The sequence below is a fragment of the Carcharodon carcharias genome, chromosome 2 (assembly GCF_017639515.1).
Source record: "Carcharodon carcharias isolate sCarCar2 chromosome 2, sCarCar2.pri, whole genome shotgun sequence".
NCBI classification, from domain to species: Eukaryota; Metazoa; Chordata; class Chondrichthyes; order Lamniformes; family Lamnidae; genus Carcharodon; species Carcharodon carcharias.
In genome coordinates this window covers 37,269,534-37,284,896 of record NC_054468.1, presented here as the reverse complement: position 1 = coordinate 37,284,896, position 15,363 = coordinate 37,269,534, and the positions used below count along the sequence as shown (strand labels likewise).

The following is a 15,363-nucleotide window of genomic DNA, read 5'->3' as shown; positions in this document are numbered from 1 at the left end:
AGGTGTGTGCAGACCTGCAATCTATTGCAGTAGCCATGGGTAAGTTCCTGCAGTGTCAACATATGAGGGAAACAGGGTAACTCCTTTAAGGTGCTCCTTCCCCTCAATGAGTCAAGCTGGGGCCCTAAGGCACCCGAAGGGAGTAGGAGCAGCAGCTAAACATCATGGTGTCATCCACTCAGGAATCTCATAGGTTGTCCTCTCCCTCCGAGTCCGCTTTGCCTGTGATATGACCCTCTCAACCTCATCCTCTATCACCGCCGAGGGAGCAACTGGCCCACAGGAGGACAGCCAAAGCAAGTAAGGGCCCTCAAGACCTCAGCCCTCTAGAGGACCCACACCAAAGGCATCAGAGGCAACATGGCCAACCATTCCACAGGCTGTCTCCATCCCTGCTGCGGATGTCAGGGCAGCACCTAGAAGAAGTGGTAGGCCTAGAAAAGTTAGGAATTTCTGATCACAAGTGGCTGCATAGGTGAACACATTTTGTCAATTTATAATCTGAAAATATATTCATTTTCACTGAATAGTGTGTAATGGTGTCCTTCAGCTTCATTTACAGGCTTTATGAGTCCTCCTCCTGCATCGGCCCCACACCTCCCACTGGTAGTTCAGCTGCAAGCAGCGGGCCCACGAGTGATTCTGGAGGGAGAAGTGTGTGTGTGTGTGTGTGTGTGTGTGTGTGTGTGGCAGGGCCTTTTGGAGCCTCGTGTAAGCATTATCCCACACATGTGGAGCCTTCCTCCATCATACTCATCTCAATGTCCTGAGCATTTTCAGTGCTGCCTGCTAGGGTTCTCTTTCAGTTGTCCTTGCAGCTCCCATGTGGCACCTGTGCCTGCCAAATATGAGGCTCCTTTCACTTTCGATGGTGGTTGTTAAGCATGTCTTCAGCTCCCCCATCCTTGCCCTTCCCCCAGTCACCCATGTCCTTTCCCCTATCACTGTTAACACCTTTGGTATCACCTTCCAGCTCTCCACCATCACCTACCAGCCAGAACCCTTTTCCTTCTGGGATGTCCAGGTGAACATGCACATTCCCCACCTTCTGAGAATCCCATCCCCATCCACATTGACCTCCCCAATCTCCTTCTTCCCAACCCCAATATTCATGTCTGCCTCCGAGTCCCAACCAACTACCCTCACCGTCCCTTCTGCCGCTATCATCGTACCCTCATCCTCCCATCATACCGTCTCGCTCTGCCCTCTTTTGTTCTCACCATACCATCCTACCATGCCTACCCTCATTTTGCTCCCAGGAGGCAGTCATCAATCTACAGACCCCCCATTGCACGCTCATTTGGACATCCCACCTTCTCCTCCATCCACTCTTACTCCTCCCTCCAACCTTACTCCATCCTCCATCCTTACTCCTTCCTCTCCCTGGACTCCTTTGCTCCTCTGAACTCCTTCCCTTACACCTTCCTCCCCCTTTATGCCTACCTCTTCAGTTGTCACAGTCTCCCCCCATTACACCCTCCTTCCCCATACTCCCTCCCTCTCCCAAATTCACACCCCCCACCGGACACCATCAATCCCCCTTGTCCAACCTCACCTCCCCACCATCCTGATAAACCTTCCTTTCCTAGTCAAACCTAGACTTTGCTCTCCACCCGCCTTGACGACCATCTATAGCAGACCATGGCCAAGGTGCTGATGTCCCAAAGCAGACCCCAGGCATCAACAGTGACCTTCCACCTTCCAAGAGTTGCTTTGAGGCGGAGCCATGTCCATCAGAATTCAGCCAGCATGCGATGTATGTCTTCCTCCAGGGTCCGGTAGCTGTAGGGTTCCCGCATCTTCTGCTCTTCGGATGTCCACAATGTGAGCAAGGCCCTAAAGGTAAGTCCCGATGTCTGCACATCACACTTGTCAAGATATGTTCTGGGCCGGCATGTTTTCCTGTCAACGTGGGCAGTAAATTTGACGTGGGGGGATGATTCCGGTGAGCTGAGCTCAGAATTACGTGCGTATGTATTAAAATGATGTTCCCAACTTGCGGCAGTGGGAAAGGCGGCCCGCCATTGACAGGTGGAGCAGACGATCGCAACCTGGTATCACAGCAATGTGGAACTGATTTTTAGCCTTCCGTAATTGTTCTGATATTGTCCACTCATGCCCACCATGCGCCTGACGCCAATGCGGACAGAAAATTCCAGCCGTTGACCTCTACTGTCCATAGGAAAAGAAATGTATGAACTTGTGTTCTGAACCATGAAGTCCATCACCTGTGAATAATGTAAAATATACACAGAAAATAGAAGCATTAAACATAATGGGAAAAATTTTTCCCCCCGTTGGGGGGGGGGGGGAAGTGCAAGAGTGGGTGCGGGCAGGCACACCTCCAATCGGCGCCCCCAATTGGGGGCACGCCGCCATTTTACATGGGTGGGCCAGTTAAGGCCCATCCAGTGTGACGTCCGCCAGGAAGCACCATGCGCTCCCTGTGCAGGCTGGGGGGATTCCCCTAGCCGAGCGTGTGCTCTTTCGCGCATGTGCTCCAAATTAAAAATTGTTAAACAAATGACAGCAAGATTTCCCTGACATGTCCCCTCATGTGACACCGTCACATGAGTTAGGACATGTCCATAACTTTTCTGAAATCTTTATTAAATATTTAAAGACCCTGATGGAACCTCATCCCGCCTGTGGATGAGGTTTCATGCTTTTTCTTAAGCCCGCCAGGGCTCCCGGCCTGCCCGCCAACATTAAGGTTGGACGGGCAGGTCCATTAATGATGTTAATTACTTTTTCAATGGCCTCAATAGGCTGTTGTCAGGTCAGCTGATTCGGCTGCACCCCGGCCGACCTGAAAATGGAAATGATACGGGGTGACATTGAGAGTTCCACCTGACATCATCCCGCCTCACCCCCCCCCGCTTGCCGACCGGAAGATCCTGCCCAATAGGATAAATATAGTTTAACTCCATTGAGAAAACTATTAAAGTCCTGCATTTGAAATGCACAAATCCCATTGCAAACAAATACTAGAAAGATAAAACAAAACACAGTTGAAATAACAGCAATTTTGATGGATTTTCCGTGTTCTCTCGTTGCTTTCTGTTACATAATTACTTGAAGAATTGCAGGTATTGTATTTATCATTTGCCTCTGAAAATGTATAATTCCATAAAAACCAGAACAATCTCAACAACACTGCTTTTAGCATCGGAGCATGGGCCATCATGTTTCTAAATGGCACAAAAACACTTTAATATCAGTGTGTACTCAAAGTAGTAGAGGGAACACACTGCAGGTGCTGGAGTTCTGAAATAAAATCAGAAAGTACTGGAAAATATCAGCAAATCTGGCAGCACCTGCGGAGAGAGAAATAGTTTTGAGTCCAATATGACTCTGCTTCGGAACTGAACAAGGTGCTTAGCAACAACAGATTATTTATGTTGTGCACAAGATGCAGTGGAATCCCAACCCCATTTTTAAAAAATGAAATTAAATTATTTATTATTTCCCTACACCTGGCAAAAGGCAATCTTCACCCAATAAGGGTACATGTAGTTCAATTATCTCCTGTTCAATATGAAGACACTTAACATACTTGTCAAGAGCAATACTAAATAGTTTTTAACAATTTTACATCTTCCCATGCCCAAAATAAACTATGGATGCTTTGACGTCAATTTGTTTAAAACCAGCAGTGGGTCATATCTTTCCAGTACAAGTCATTGAACTGAAACGTTAACTTGGTTTCTTTCTCCATAGATGCTGTCTGACCTGCTGAGTGTGTCCAGCATTTAATGATTTTATTTCCGATTTCCAATCTACAGGTTTAACATCTAATATGTTGAATGTCCTGAAAGCTTTTCTAATGTTCAAGCAGAAATGAGGTGCAGTGGAAAACACAAATCTATCATAATAATATGCAGTTTCTGGCTGTCTGCATTTTCTGATTGGTCAGTGGGTTGATTTGGTGGGCTGAGCATTGCACACATGGAGGCACATGGAACAAAAAACCTTACATCTTACTCTATGTGCCTTGTATCAGATAGGTCAAAAATATGTATGCTTGATATATTCAGTACCCGAATGCTACAGTAAAGTTGTAGAATATCTAATTAACCAACAGTCATCCCACAGGATCAGAACAACAGAGATTTGCAGAACAACCTCACCAAACATAAAGCTCTTTGCAAAGCAAGGCTCACAAATTTGACAACTGTAATCATTTTAGTGTGTCTCCCTCTGTGGGTTCAATGGACAAATCAATGGTCAGTAATGATTCACTGAAGGTTTACTCTGTAAATCCAATTCACTGGTGTATAGGCTTCTTTTTGTCAGCATGTAGTGCTCTTTATGGCATTGCAAGGGTGTCAGTGGGAAGGATGGAATGACATGAGAGCCACAGGAACATAGGACTTAAGACCAGGAATAGGCCATCCAGACCTTCGAGTCTGCTCTGCCATTCAATAAAGGCATGGCTGATCTGGTAGTGGACTCAACTCCATCGCCTGAATTAGTTCTCATTTTTCCTTATCCAACACATCTTTTGTACATGAAAGTTGATTCTCTACACTGATCGGCTGTTCCTTAGCAGAGTATAATGTTCAGCTTGAATCTTGAGTTCATATCTTCCAATTCGGTTCTGATATGAACTTCAATTTTCCTTTTGCCAGTGTTTGTTTATTTTGGGTTTCATCAGATAGTTTTCCTTCATTTATAACCAGCTGCTCACCCCACACTGTCATCTGCTGTTGCAATTCAGGTAATATGTCTGGATTTTTAAAAAGATATATTCTTGAGACTTCTGGAAAGTTCCCTGTCTCTCTGGCATCCTTGTGTGGTTTACTCAAGTATTGCCTTTCATCTCTTTCAGTGCTTTACTGGAGGTTTCCTGTGTCTCCTTTTAATCTCTTGCGCTCCACAACTGGAAGATTAAAATATTTGTCAAAGGCTTTCAATAGTTCATCGAAGCTGGTGAAGGATTCATTCATGCATCGCATTAAGATTGCTTCATCAGCAAGTTCACCAAACCAGTATAAATGCTATTAACCTGGATCTTTTCTGAATTTCTACTTCGACCTAATGTACTCCGGTAATTCAAACATTTTCTTCTCCAAGTTTTCCATTCGGCTTGGCCCATGGATGAGTCCAAACTGATCTGGTAATTTGGATTTTTGATCCATGGTTAAAAAATGTTAAAGTTTGGATTCAGCATTAAGAATTTGCTGAAATTCAAGATGGTGCTGCTGTTCGTTTGAAGACAAAGGGTGGAATTTTCCCAGATTTGCACTAAATACAGTAGCGGATGGGTAAAATGGAGTCCTACCCACCAACAAAAATGGCGGGTTTTTATGCCATATCATCCCGAGCTTGTCTCATTATTTATTCACTCCCACGAAACATGCTGTTTCCATGGCGAGCAGGCTCTCATTCACCCGCCAGCCATCACCCCGCTGTTGCATCATGCTGGCCGCCGTGTTTAAAAGGCAGCCATCAGCAAAGCGTTCATTGCCAACAGCTCATCACCACTGCCTGGGAGACATGGCCAGCAAAGGCAAAAAGACTGCAGGCCCCCCGCTTCAATGACGGGTCCTTCGAACCACTGCTGGGTGCCGTGGAGGCCCGCCGGAGCTCTACCTCTGCTCTGGCCGCAGGATGGGCAGTAAAGTCACCAACATGGCTTGGGAGGCAGTGGCAGCAGTGGTTAGCACGAATGCCCGCAGAGGAGGACAGCCACCCAGTGCCGCAAAAGGATGAATGATGGTCTCCGTTCTACCAGGGGAAGTCACTCTTTTCATCACTCCCAACTCACACACCCACAAACCCATCACACATCCACAGGGCCCTCACTCACTGCCAATGCAAGGGACATCACCACTCACTCTTTCACACACACATGCAATGTCTTCAGCCCGTCCATAGGACCACTGACCACCCACATAGGCAGGGCAAACTTATCATCTGGCCCGGCAGGCATTCTGTTACACTCTCCCCATTCCTATCCACGTAGGACAAACTGGCACAAAACAGGAGGGAAAGACCACAGACAGGTGGAGGGATGCTGGAGATCAAAGTTCTGACAGAACTTGAAAGCAGCACTGTCCAGCTGGCCAGCGATGACCGGGACCAGTCCTGTGCTGACAGTGATGTCGGCGCTGCTCTACCAATTGAGGATCCAGCAGTGCAACTTCCATCATGCAACCATGCCATGAGTGATGTGTCCTCTTTCATAGGCCACTGCCATGCACTAGTTATCTCCCCTTGCTTTCGAAAACACATCTGCCAAACAGCCAACAGAGTCCATGACCCAGGGCATCCAATCAAGCCCTGAAGAAACCTCTGAAGAGGGATCTGAAGGCAGCCTCCCTTAAGTCCTGTCACAGCCTCACCCATACCCTCCACCAGCGCAGAGACACACATCTCGGTGGGACCTAGATTTAAAGTAGCCTTGGGGTCACAATCTGATGAGCATATCACACGTTCTGATCCACAGTAGGCGGAGGCAGGGACTTCCCAGGCCCCCAGCACTAAGTGGACCACTGGAGGCCAGAACGTTGGTGAGTCCAAGTCAGATGACGAGCCTCTGGACTTGGTCATGTCACAGTTGCTGGAGCTGCAAAGGCAAGCTCAGGAACATCAGTAAGGGATGTCCATTGCACTCGTCAGATTGCAAGGCATGATGGAGGAGTCCATCCATCTTCAGGCTGAGGTGATAGCGCCGGCATTGCAACACACCGAGGTCAACTGGCAGGATGGCGGCCGCCATGGAGACCTTGGTCCAGGATGTCACTCTTGCACCGCTGCATGGGCTGAACTCCATCGCTGATGCCATAGTTGCCCTCCAACAGTGTGTACGCGAGAGGGGTGCTGGGCATCTTGATCTCACTCCAGCTACCTATTCCGCTCACGGACTCAGCCAGGGGCCCTCGGGCACCCATAGGGAGGAGGATCAGCAGGTGCACGCTCCAGGGCCATCCACACAGGTGACCCTGGGAGTGACCGGCCCATCCAAATCCCCTCTTCCTGTGACCTCCGCAGCTCTAGCTTCACAGGTCGAGGAGGGTGCCACTGCCACACAGTAAGACCCTAAAAGCAGGCTGGGGCCGACCAAGTCTCGGCCCTCCAGAGGAGAACGCCCACCAAAGTCATCACAGACAGAGCATCACAGTCAGCAGGCTGCCTCCGCCGCTGCTGTTGATGTCTGGGGAGCACCGAGACATAGCGGCAGGGTTAGGAAAGTTAGGGTAAAAGTAGTTGCACAGCCTGGGCATGAGTGTTGATCACTTGTACATACTGTTCACTATCATCAATAAACTCCTAAGAATGTCTCCCTACCTGTGTCTCCTTGTTCTGATGAGCAGTGTTCTTGTCACTCAGATGTGAAACCGTTCTGCATAAAAGGCAGGTGTCTCAGTCCAGAGCCTCTTCCCTGTTCTCCATGCAGCCTTCAGACCACAGTGAAGGTCCAGCCTTACTCCCTGGAAACATTACTGATGCCTGCACCTCGGTCGTGCTGGATTTGCTGCCAGAATGTAGTGGGCAAGCGCTACAGAGTTCTGTCATTCTCTCTGTGTGCTCTCAGCACCTTTAAGGTGGGACTGGCCCCCATCACACCAGCATCTGCGACCAGTGATGCTGTGCACCAGTTCCTGAGGGGCTGAGATGCTGAAGGTGGACACAACATCAGATGCATCTAAAGTTTCATGGCTGCTTCTCTGAGATGGCCACGATCATGGATTATGAGCGAGCTGCCTTCGGCCAGACAGGAGTCAGACATTCTCAGAGGCTTTGTGAAGATCTATGGAGTGTCCTCACTGTATGTTGTCATCATCCTCCTGTGATCGAGTGATGATTAGGACCTTTACTGCATCTCCGTGACAGAAGCATTCTCTCAAGAGTGTATTGTGCTGCCATAAACCAGACTGGAGTCAAACGTTCAAAACTGTGATGGAAGGATCTATGGGGACACCTCACTGCATGTCATCATCATCCTCCACAAATCTGGAAGCCATGAGGGCCTCCCAAGTGTGCCTGCCTCATCTAGCCAGTGCAAGAGCCTTATCCCCATCATTATCACCACCAAGGACCCCCCCACTCTCATTCCCGTCGGCGTCCTCCTCATCCAAGGACACCTCCAGCTCCTCCATCTTCTCCTCAGCCAGCTCATCTCCCTGTTGGAGGGCCAGGTTGTAAATGGCGCAGCAGACGATTGCGATGCATGACACCCTCCGCAGACTGTATTGAAGGGCTCCACCAGACCGGTCCAGGCACTGGAGCCACATCTTCAGCATCACAATGGTCTGCTCCACCAAGCTGCAAGTTGCAGCATGAGCGTCATTATAGCGCGCTCTGCTGCAGTCTGAGGCCGCCACACAGGTGTCGCCAGCCACGGCCTCTGTGGGTAGCCCTTGTCCTCAAGGAGCCAAACCTGCAGCCTCTGTGGACCCTGGAAGACTGCAGGGATTTGCGAGTGACTCAGGATGTAAGCATCATGCATACTCCCTGGAAACCATGTGCACACCTGCAAGATGCGTTTCTGTTAGTCGCACACCAGCTGCAGGTTCACCGAGTGGAAGCCCTTGCGGTTGATGAAGTCCACCGAGTGTAGCGACAGAGACCTGAATGCCACATGAGTGCAGTCAATCACACCCTGCACCTGCAGGAATCCTGAGATCAGGGCGAATCCAATGTCCAGGTCCCAGGCAAAATGCACGAAGTTATCTGCCATGGAGAAGATGGCATCCGTGACCTCATGGATGCATTTGTGGGTGGAGGCTTGCAGAATCCCACAGACGTCACCTGTGGAGCCCTGAAAGGAGCCACTAGCATAGAAATTGAGCCTCATGGTCACTTTCACAGCCACTGGCAGTGGATGTCCTCCATGTCCCCTTGGCACCGTCCTGCAGTAAGTGGCAGATGTGAACCACCAAGTCCCTAGACATGCACAGTCGTCGGCGACACTGTTTCTCAGTCATCTGCAGAAATAGCAGGTGGTGTCTATAGGCCCTGGGTGTTGCTAGGAGCTGACCAGCCACGGCTCGCTGTCACTCCTGGGCAGTGTGTGCGGGAGCCCCTGCTGCCCCTTCTTCATGAGGTTGGTGCTCCTGTCTTTGTGCAGCCAGGAGCTTCAGTTGCTCTCCCCTCAGTCTTCCATGGTCTCTGTAGGCCATCAGGCATACAGCTAGGTCACCATGATCCATGATCCTGATGTGGTCTCCTGCAGCATAAAAGGGAGAGAGACGTGGCTGTACTTAGCACCATTCCTGGCCCTGTGTGACCGCCCCTTAATACTTCCCAGTGAGTGCTGGTCACTCCTCGGGTGGCCAGAGATGAGTGCGCTGCATGGCTGCCCTGTCAACCTGTGACATGGGGGAAACTGGTCCAAACCAGGATGCTGAGAATGCAAGGCGCTGTGAGCGCCTCCAGTAGTGACTGCTACATGGCCAGCACTGGCGAGGAGATTATACAACGTGTGCAGTCCAACTGCTCCGCAGTCCAATAAAGAGGTGGCGGACTCGAAGTCTGTGCTGGGGGGATGCGGGGTTCGAGGGGGTGGCAGGGTTCGGTAAGGTATGGAGTGTTTGGTGGCACTTTGGTGCCTCTGTGTTGCTTGCATGGGCAGGCAGGCTAGGAGCCCGACCCCAATCATATCACTGTGGCTGTGCCTGATCTGTCTCAGTGGCAGAGGCATGGTCAGTTCATACAGGTGTCCTTAATGCATGGCTACTTCCCTCGCTTACCCTGCCCCCCACCTCGATTGTCTGTGCATGGGATGTAATGCCAGGGCAGCACTTGACCCTGCCCCCACCCCACCCCCACCCACCGACAAGGTTGGCCAGCATTTGCCCCGGTCACCCCCCACCCCACCCCACCCTCAGCAGTTGCCTCCGAGGCTGGCCAGTACTTGCCCCTGGACACACCCCACCCCTCCTCAGCAGTCACCTCTGGGACCAGGCATCAGTTGCCCCCACCCCCTGGCACCCCTGCACCTGTAAACAGCAGGCGAGCTGTGGAGAACACTGCTGCTCACTCACCTCAGTTCCCAAAAATGAAGTGCATGTCGCCTGCGTGCTGTTGTGAAACACGTCGCGTACTTTCTCGCTGATGTGGACGGACGATACGTCGGGGTTCCAAGAGCCTGGCAGGATGGCCTTTTAATTATATGTATTACAATTAGCTCCCTGCCGACTGATGGCGGGAAACATGGCCCCACCGTCGACAAGCTGAGCAGATGATCGCGACCTGCCTTCATGTCATCGTGAAGCACGTCGCGCCATAATTTCTGCGCACGCCACCTATCACACCCGCTGCCAGTGGGCTCAAAAAGCTCTGCCCAAGGGGTTTATCTGTGCATGCCGTGCACGCCAGTTCACCTGTGCATACCGGTTTACCTGTGCATGCCGGTTTAACTGTGCATGCCGGTTTAACTGTGCATACCGGTTTACCTGTGCATGCCGGTTTAACTGTGCACGCCAGTTTACCTGTGCATACCGGTTTACCTGTGCATGCCGGTTTAACTGTGCATGCCAGTTTACCTGTGCATGTCAGTTTACCTGTGCATGACGGTTTACCTGTGCATGCCGGTTTTGATGAGCTCCTGCTGTAATGACACTCACGCTGAGCCTTGAGAAAATTTTAAACAATAACTGCGTGGATTGACTGGCTGCAGACTTCTCAATTTCAGCGCTATGCGTTAGGGTTGTGAACGCATCGAATCCCGGCCTTTGCTGGTCTTTAATGTTGATTCTTTAGTCGGATTCTTCTGAATTAATTGATTAATTAATTTCTTTCTCGGATGCCACGTGTTCAGGCCCCGACCCAGGAATTCAACAGAGTTTTTAAATGGCAATTTTTGACCACTTAAAGTTTCTCAGAACTTGCTTCATCCTGGAACTTAAAAGCTTTAGCTCACCCCTGCTAGGTCTGCTGACTCTGTACTCTGGAATTAAAGCTGGACTTCCAAGAGATCCTATGGAGTCTTCTGTTGTAGTAAGGAATTTTAAATTTCTGCCTTCAGCTTCCAAGCCTTTCCTTGGCATTTTTCCCTGGTAATTTTCCTCTACTTCTCGAGCTTTTCTTCAATGTTTCTTCAAATTTTTCTTTAGTCTTGCAGGATTTTAGTTTTTCTTTCCATTTTTTGTGAGGTTTTGGGTTTTTCCATTTGCTGCCACCATGTATGGTGTTGGATACTGTTCGTTAGGTCTTAATGAAGTCTTCATTGTAATAAGTAAGTTAACTGGATGTATTTATTAACTACACGAACTATGTACATATAGAGCATTCAAGCTAGGTGCTGTCTCCATGCTTGTTTGTGCATACAGCTCTGTCCAACACTAGACTGAATCCAAGGTGCAGGTCTTACATCACTGTGTGGGCGGTACTGTACTCAGGCCCATGTTAACCCCATATGTGTCAGACTTTATACTCCATCAACCAGAATGCTATGGGTCTGGAGTTACATGTAGGTCACAGCAGATTTCCTTCCCTAAATGACATTAGTCAACCAGATAGATTTTTACAAGTGATGATAGTTTCATGGTCGCTATTACTGATGCTAGCTTCCAGTTCCAGATATATTAACTAAATTTAAATTTCATCAGCTGTCATGTTGCGATTTAAATGCATGTCCCCAGAGCATTAGCCTGGACCACTGGATTATTAATCCAGTGTCATTTGTTAGGACCAGGATGGGAGGAGTGCGCAAATTCTCAAGCCCCACTACTCCGCAGGCCATATTATTAATTTAAATGTTTAATTTTCTCACCAAAATGGCCAATTGTGTACCTATATCTCTAGTACCCAGAAGAGACTCTGACCAGGCTTCTTTCAAAAAACTCAGAATGATTAGTTTATTATAAAATAAAACTTATTTTAACAAGTTGCAAATACTAGTTAACACACAACTGTAATCTGAAAGTATAACTATCTATCTCTTCCTACAGAAATCCCCCAGCACACACACAGACAAACAAAGGACAAACAGATAGAGTCTCTCTGCAGAGATGGGCTTTGGAGGATGAGTGTTATAAAACAAAGGATAAAGTCCACAGGGTCTTGATGCCGTCAACCTGAAATTCTCTCGTGTGAAGACACGTCCTGGTGGGTGTCTGGAAGTTCTCACCAACTGGTTTCAGCTTGGCAGGTCCAAATGCAGACTGGTTACATTAAGATGAGGGTTCTCTAGCTACAGGTTGACAGCCATACACAATTTTAGGTAAGGTAGAGGGACAGAGTCAGCTAGGGTGCCCTTCCTTCCTCAGCTTGTTCCCCAACAAGACTGAAATCAAAACCACAGGTTCAAACTTAAGGTTTGCCTCTGCCACGTGATTACCTTTTTGTCTTCCAGCTTTTCATTAATTAAAATGCTTTGCACTTTGCTGGATCAAAATCTTGGAACTCCCTCCCTGCCAGCACTGCGGGTGTACCTAGAGCACAGGGGCTGCAGCGGTTCAAGAAGGCAGCTCACCACCGCCTTCTCAAGGCCAATTAGGGATGGGCAATAAATGCCGGCCTAGCCAGTGATGCCCACATCCCTTTAAAAAAATGGAAATTAATTTTAAAGAACTCCTTCTCAACTACCATTTGCGTCGGGTGATTTGTTGGAAGAGGCCTGCTTGTTGACAGTTCCAAGGTGAATTTATGACCTTTTTTTTAAAAAAAAATCCCTGATTAGCATCCAAATGTCCAGACCATGCCATGCCCTTCCATTTCGTAAAAGCAAAAAAAAAAACCAATCAGTCTTGAGATATGATTCTAACACATTTACCACTACGCCACCATGATCTCCTCTGGAAGGGTAGCAAACATCTGGTGGACGAAATGTGGAATTGGTTAAATATACCAATTGAAAACAAGTGTTTTGCATGTCTTTGCTATCCGTAATGCATTATTCCCAGGCTTGCCAAGTCTCAATCCTTTTTCGTGTAAAAATATAACCCTTTCCATTATTTCACTGTTAAATATAAACTTAATTTCCTTGTCTAGTTTTGTCTCTTTTACTCAATTCCTGGATGTTGACTGTTCTGTCGTTCCCCGTTTGTTTGCTTTTCATTTTTTCCAAAATTACCATCCAAAGGATTTAATTTGGAAAGCTGCCCTCGCGCCCTTTTGCATGGGGTAAAGGGGCACGTGGGGAAAAGGACCCAAACTGGAAACACGGCTCAGAGGGCGGGTCGCGACAGTAACTCTTCCATTGTGAACGATGGAATGAATAAGAAACAGGGCAACAATTTGCCTTTCAGCATCTCCGCGTGGAGTGAGAGCGACCTCCAGCGGCCTCATCGCCCGGGCCCCGCCCCCTCGCCGCTGCCGCCGCCGCCGGAAGTGCGTCTGTTTACAACTGGAAAACTCGCCGTCTCGAAGGCGGTTGCTAAGGGCGCCGACGGTAACCAAGGGAGCCCTGATCCTTCACATCAGCGTTAATCCTCTTTTAATTTAAAAAAAAAACACCACTTGATCTTCATTGACATTAAGCGCAGAAAATGACGAATAATAATATTCTGTGCGAAATTAATTGGGACGATGGCTTCGATATTCCTGTGGCAAACGCAGAGAACAAATCTCTGGAAGATGAAGTAAGTGGCGGTGCCCGGAGGGCAGGGGGAGGGCAGGGGGAGGGGAGGGGGAGGAGGGGGAGGGGGGGGGGCGGAGGGGGAGGAGGAGGAGGGCAGGGGGAGGGGGGGGAGGTGGGAGTGGTGGAGGGGGAGGGTAGGGGCAGGGGTGGGGGGAGGGGAAGAGGGGGAGGGCAGGGGAGCAGGGGAGGGCAGGAGGAGGAGGAGGAGGAGGGGAGGAGGAGGAGGAGGGGGGCAGGGGGAGGAGGGGGAGGTGGGAGTGGAAGAGGGGGAGGGTAGGGGCAGGGGTGGGGGGAGGGGAAGAGGGGTAGGGGCAGGGGGAGGGCAGGGGAGCAGGGGAGGGCAGGAGGAGGAGGGCAGGGGGAGGAGGGGGAGGTGGGAGTGGAAGAGGGGGAGGGGAGGGTAGGGGCAGGGGTGGGGGGAGGAGGAGAGGATCAATGCATTTAATTAAAATACAACATAATTCACAATTGCAAATAGTTGTTTTCCTCCCTTGCTGAAAGCACTGGCAGACAGGTAACATCCTACCTGGGACTGGCGCTTCGACCTTGGCTTTGTCTTTCAGCTGTGCTGCTGTGGCTGTGGGAATAACCAGGTTAGGAAGTGTCCACTCCAACGCTGAACTTCGCAAATATGTACTTCACCAGCAGGACGGCTCGACAGCAGTGGGGGACCCCGTCTGAACTTTTTTAAACCCCATGTTCGAAGTCAGGGCTGTTGAGGTCAACTTTAGGGCTCCTACCTCTCTCCACCTGCTAACTCAGCAGGGAAGAAAACCTGGGACCTTCACGTACCGATCCGTGTACCGCTGAATCTTGACTGCAGCCCCATTCTCATGTTGTTGTTGTCAGCCACCATTACTTAAAATTACCATTACCCGAAGAAGTCCGAGAACTAGATTTATCAACTTGAGAAATCAGCCGCATTATGTAGGTTTGAATCAAACTTAACGGAAATTTGTTTGTAGCCATGTATCTATCCATTTATTTAACATCTAAACAAAATGTCTGAAACATGAGTGTACCATGAAGAGAGAATATTCCATACCACATCATTTATAATGAAACTATTCCCATTAAAACAAAGAATTAAATGAGCACTGATCTGGTGGAGAGTTGGGTGTCTGGATGGGGAGGGGAAAGGCCATGACCTGAAAACAAGATTGAGAATTTTATAATCAAGGCTTTGCTTGACCGGAAGCCAATGTAGTTCAGCAAGCACAGGTTAATGGATGAACGGGACTTAGTACAAGTTAGGACATGGGCGGCAGAGTTGTGGGTGTACTCAAGTTTATGGCAGGTAGAATATGGGAGGCCAATCAGAAGTGCATTGTCAGATATAGATTTATCAAAGGCTTGGATAAGTTTTTCAGTAGCAGATGAGCTGAGGCAAGGACGGAGTCGGGTGATGTTATGGAAGCGGAAATAGGCCATCTTAAAGATGGCACTGATTGTGAATGGAAGCAGATATTGGGGCCAAATATGAACCAAGGTTGTGAACAGTCTAGTTCTGCCTCAGACAATTACCAGGGAGAGTGATGGAGTTAGTAGTTAGGGAACAGAGTTTGTAGCTGGGATGGAAAACAATGGTTTCAATCTTCCCAATATTGATTGGAAAAGGTTTCTATACATCCAATACTGGATGGTGGACAAGCAGGCTGATAATTCATCAACAGTGCGAGAGGTGGTAGTGAATTAGAGTTGGGCTTTCTGGGGCTCAGTTGGTAGCACACTTGCCTCTGAATCATAAGGTTCAAGTCCCACCCCAGAGCTTGAGCACAAAAATCAATGCTGACACTCCATTGCAGTACTAAGGGAGCATTGCGCTGTCTGAG

At 49.0% G+C, this 15,363-nt stretch overlaps 1 protein-coding gene across 1 annotated transcript in view; it reads left to right on the top strand.

Annotated features, from left to right (window-relative positions):
• Positions 1–13,439: 13,439 nt before the first annotated feature.
• ccdc39 (coiled-coil domain containing 39) overlaps positions 13,440–15,363 on the top strand; it is a 141,691-nt gene continuing 139,767 nt past the window's right edge. The window contains exon 1 of the mRNA XM_041204947.1: positions 13,440–13,532. Coding sequence (XP_041060881.1) covers positions 13,440–13,532 — 93 coding nt within the window. The remainder of the gene's footprint in view (positions 13,533–15,363) is intronic.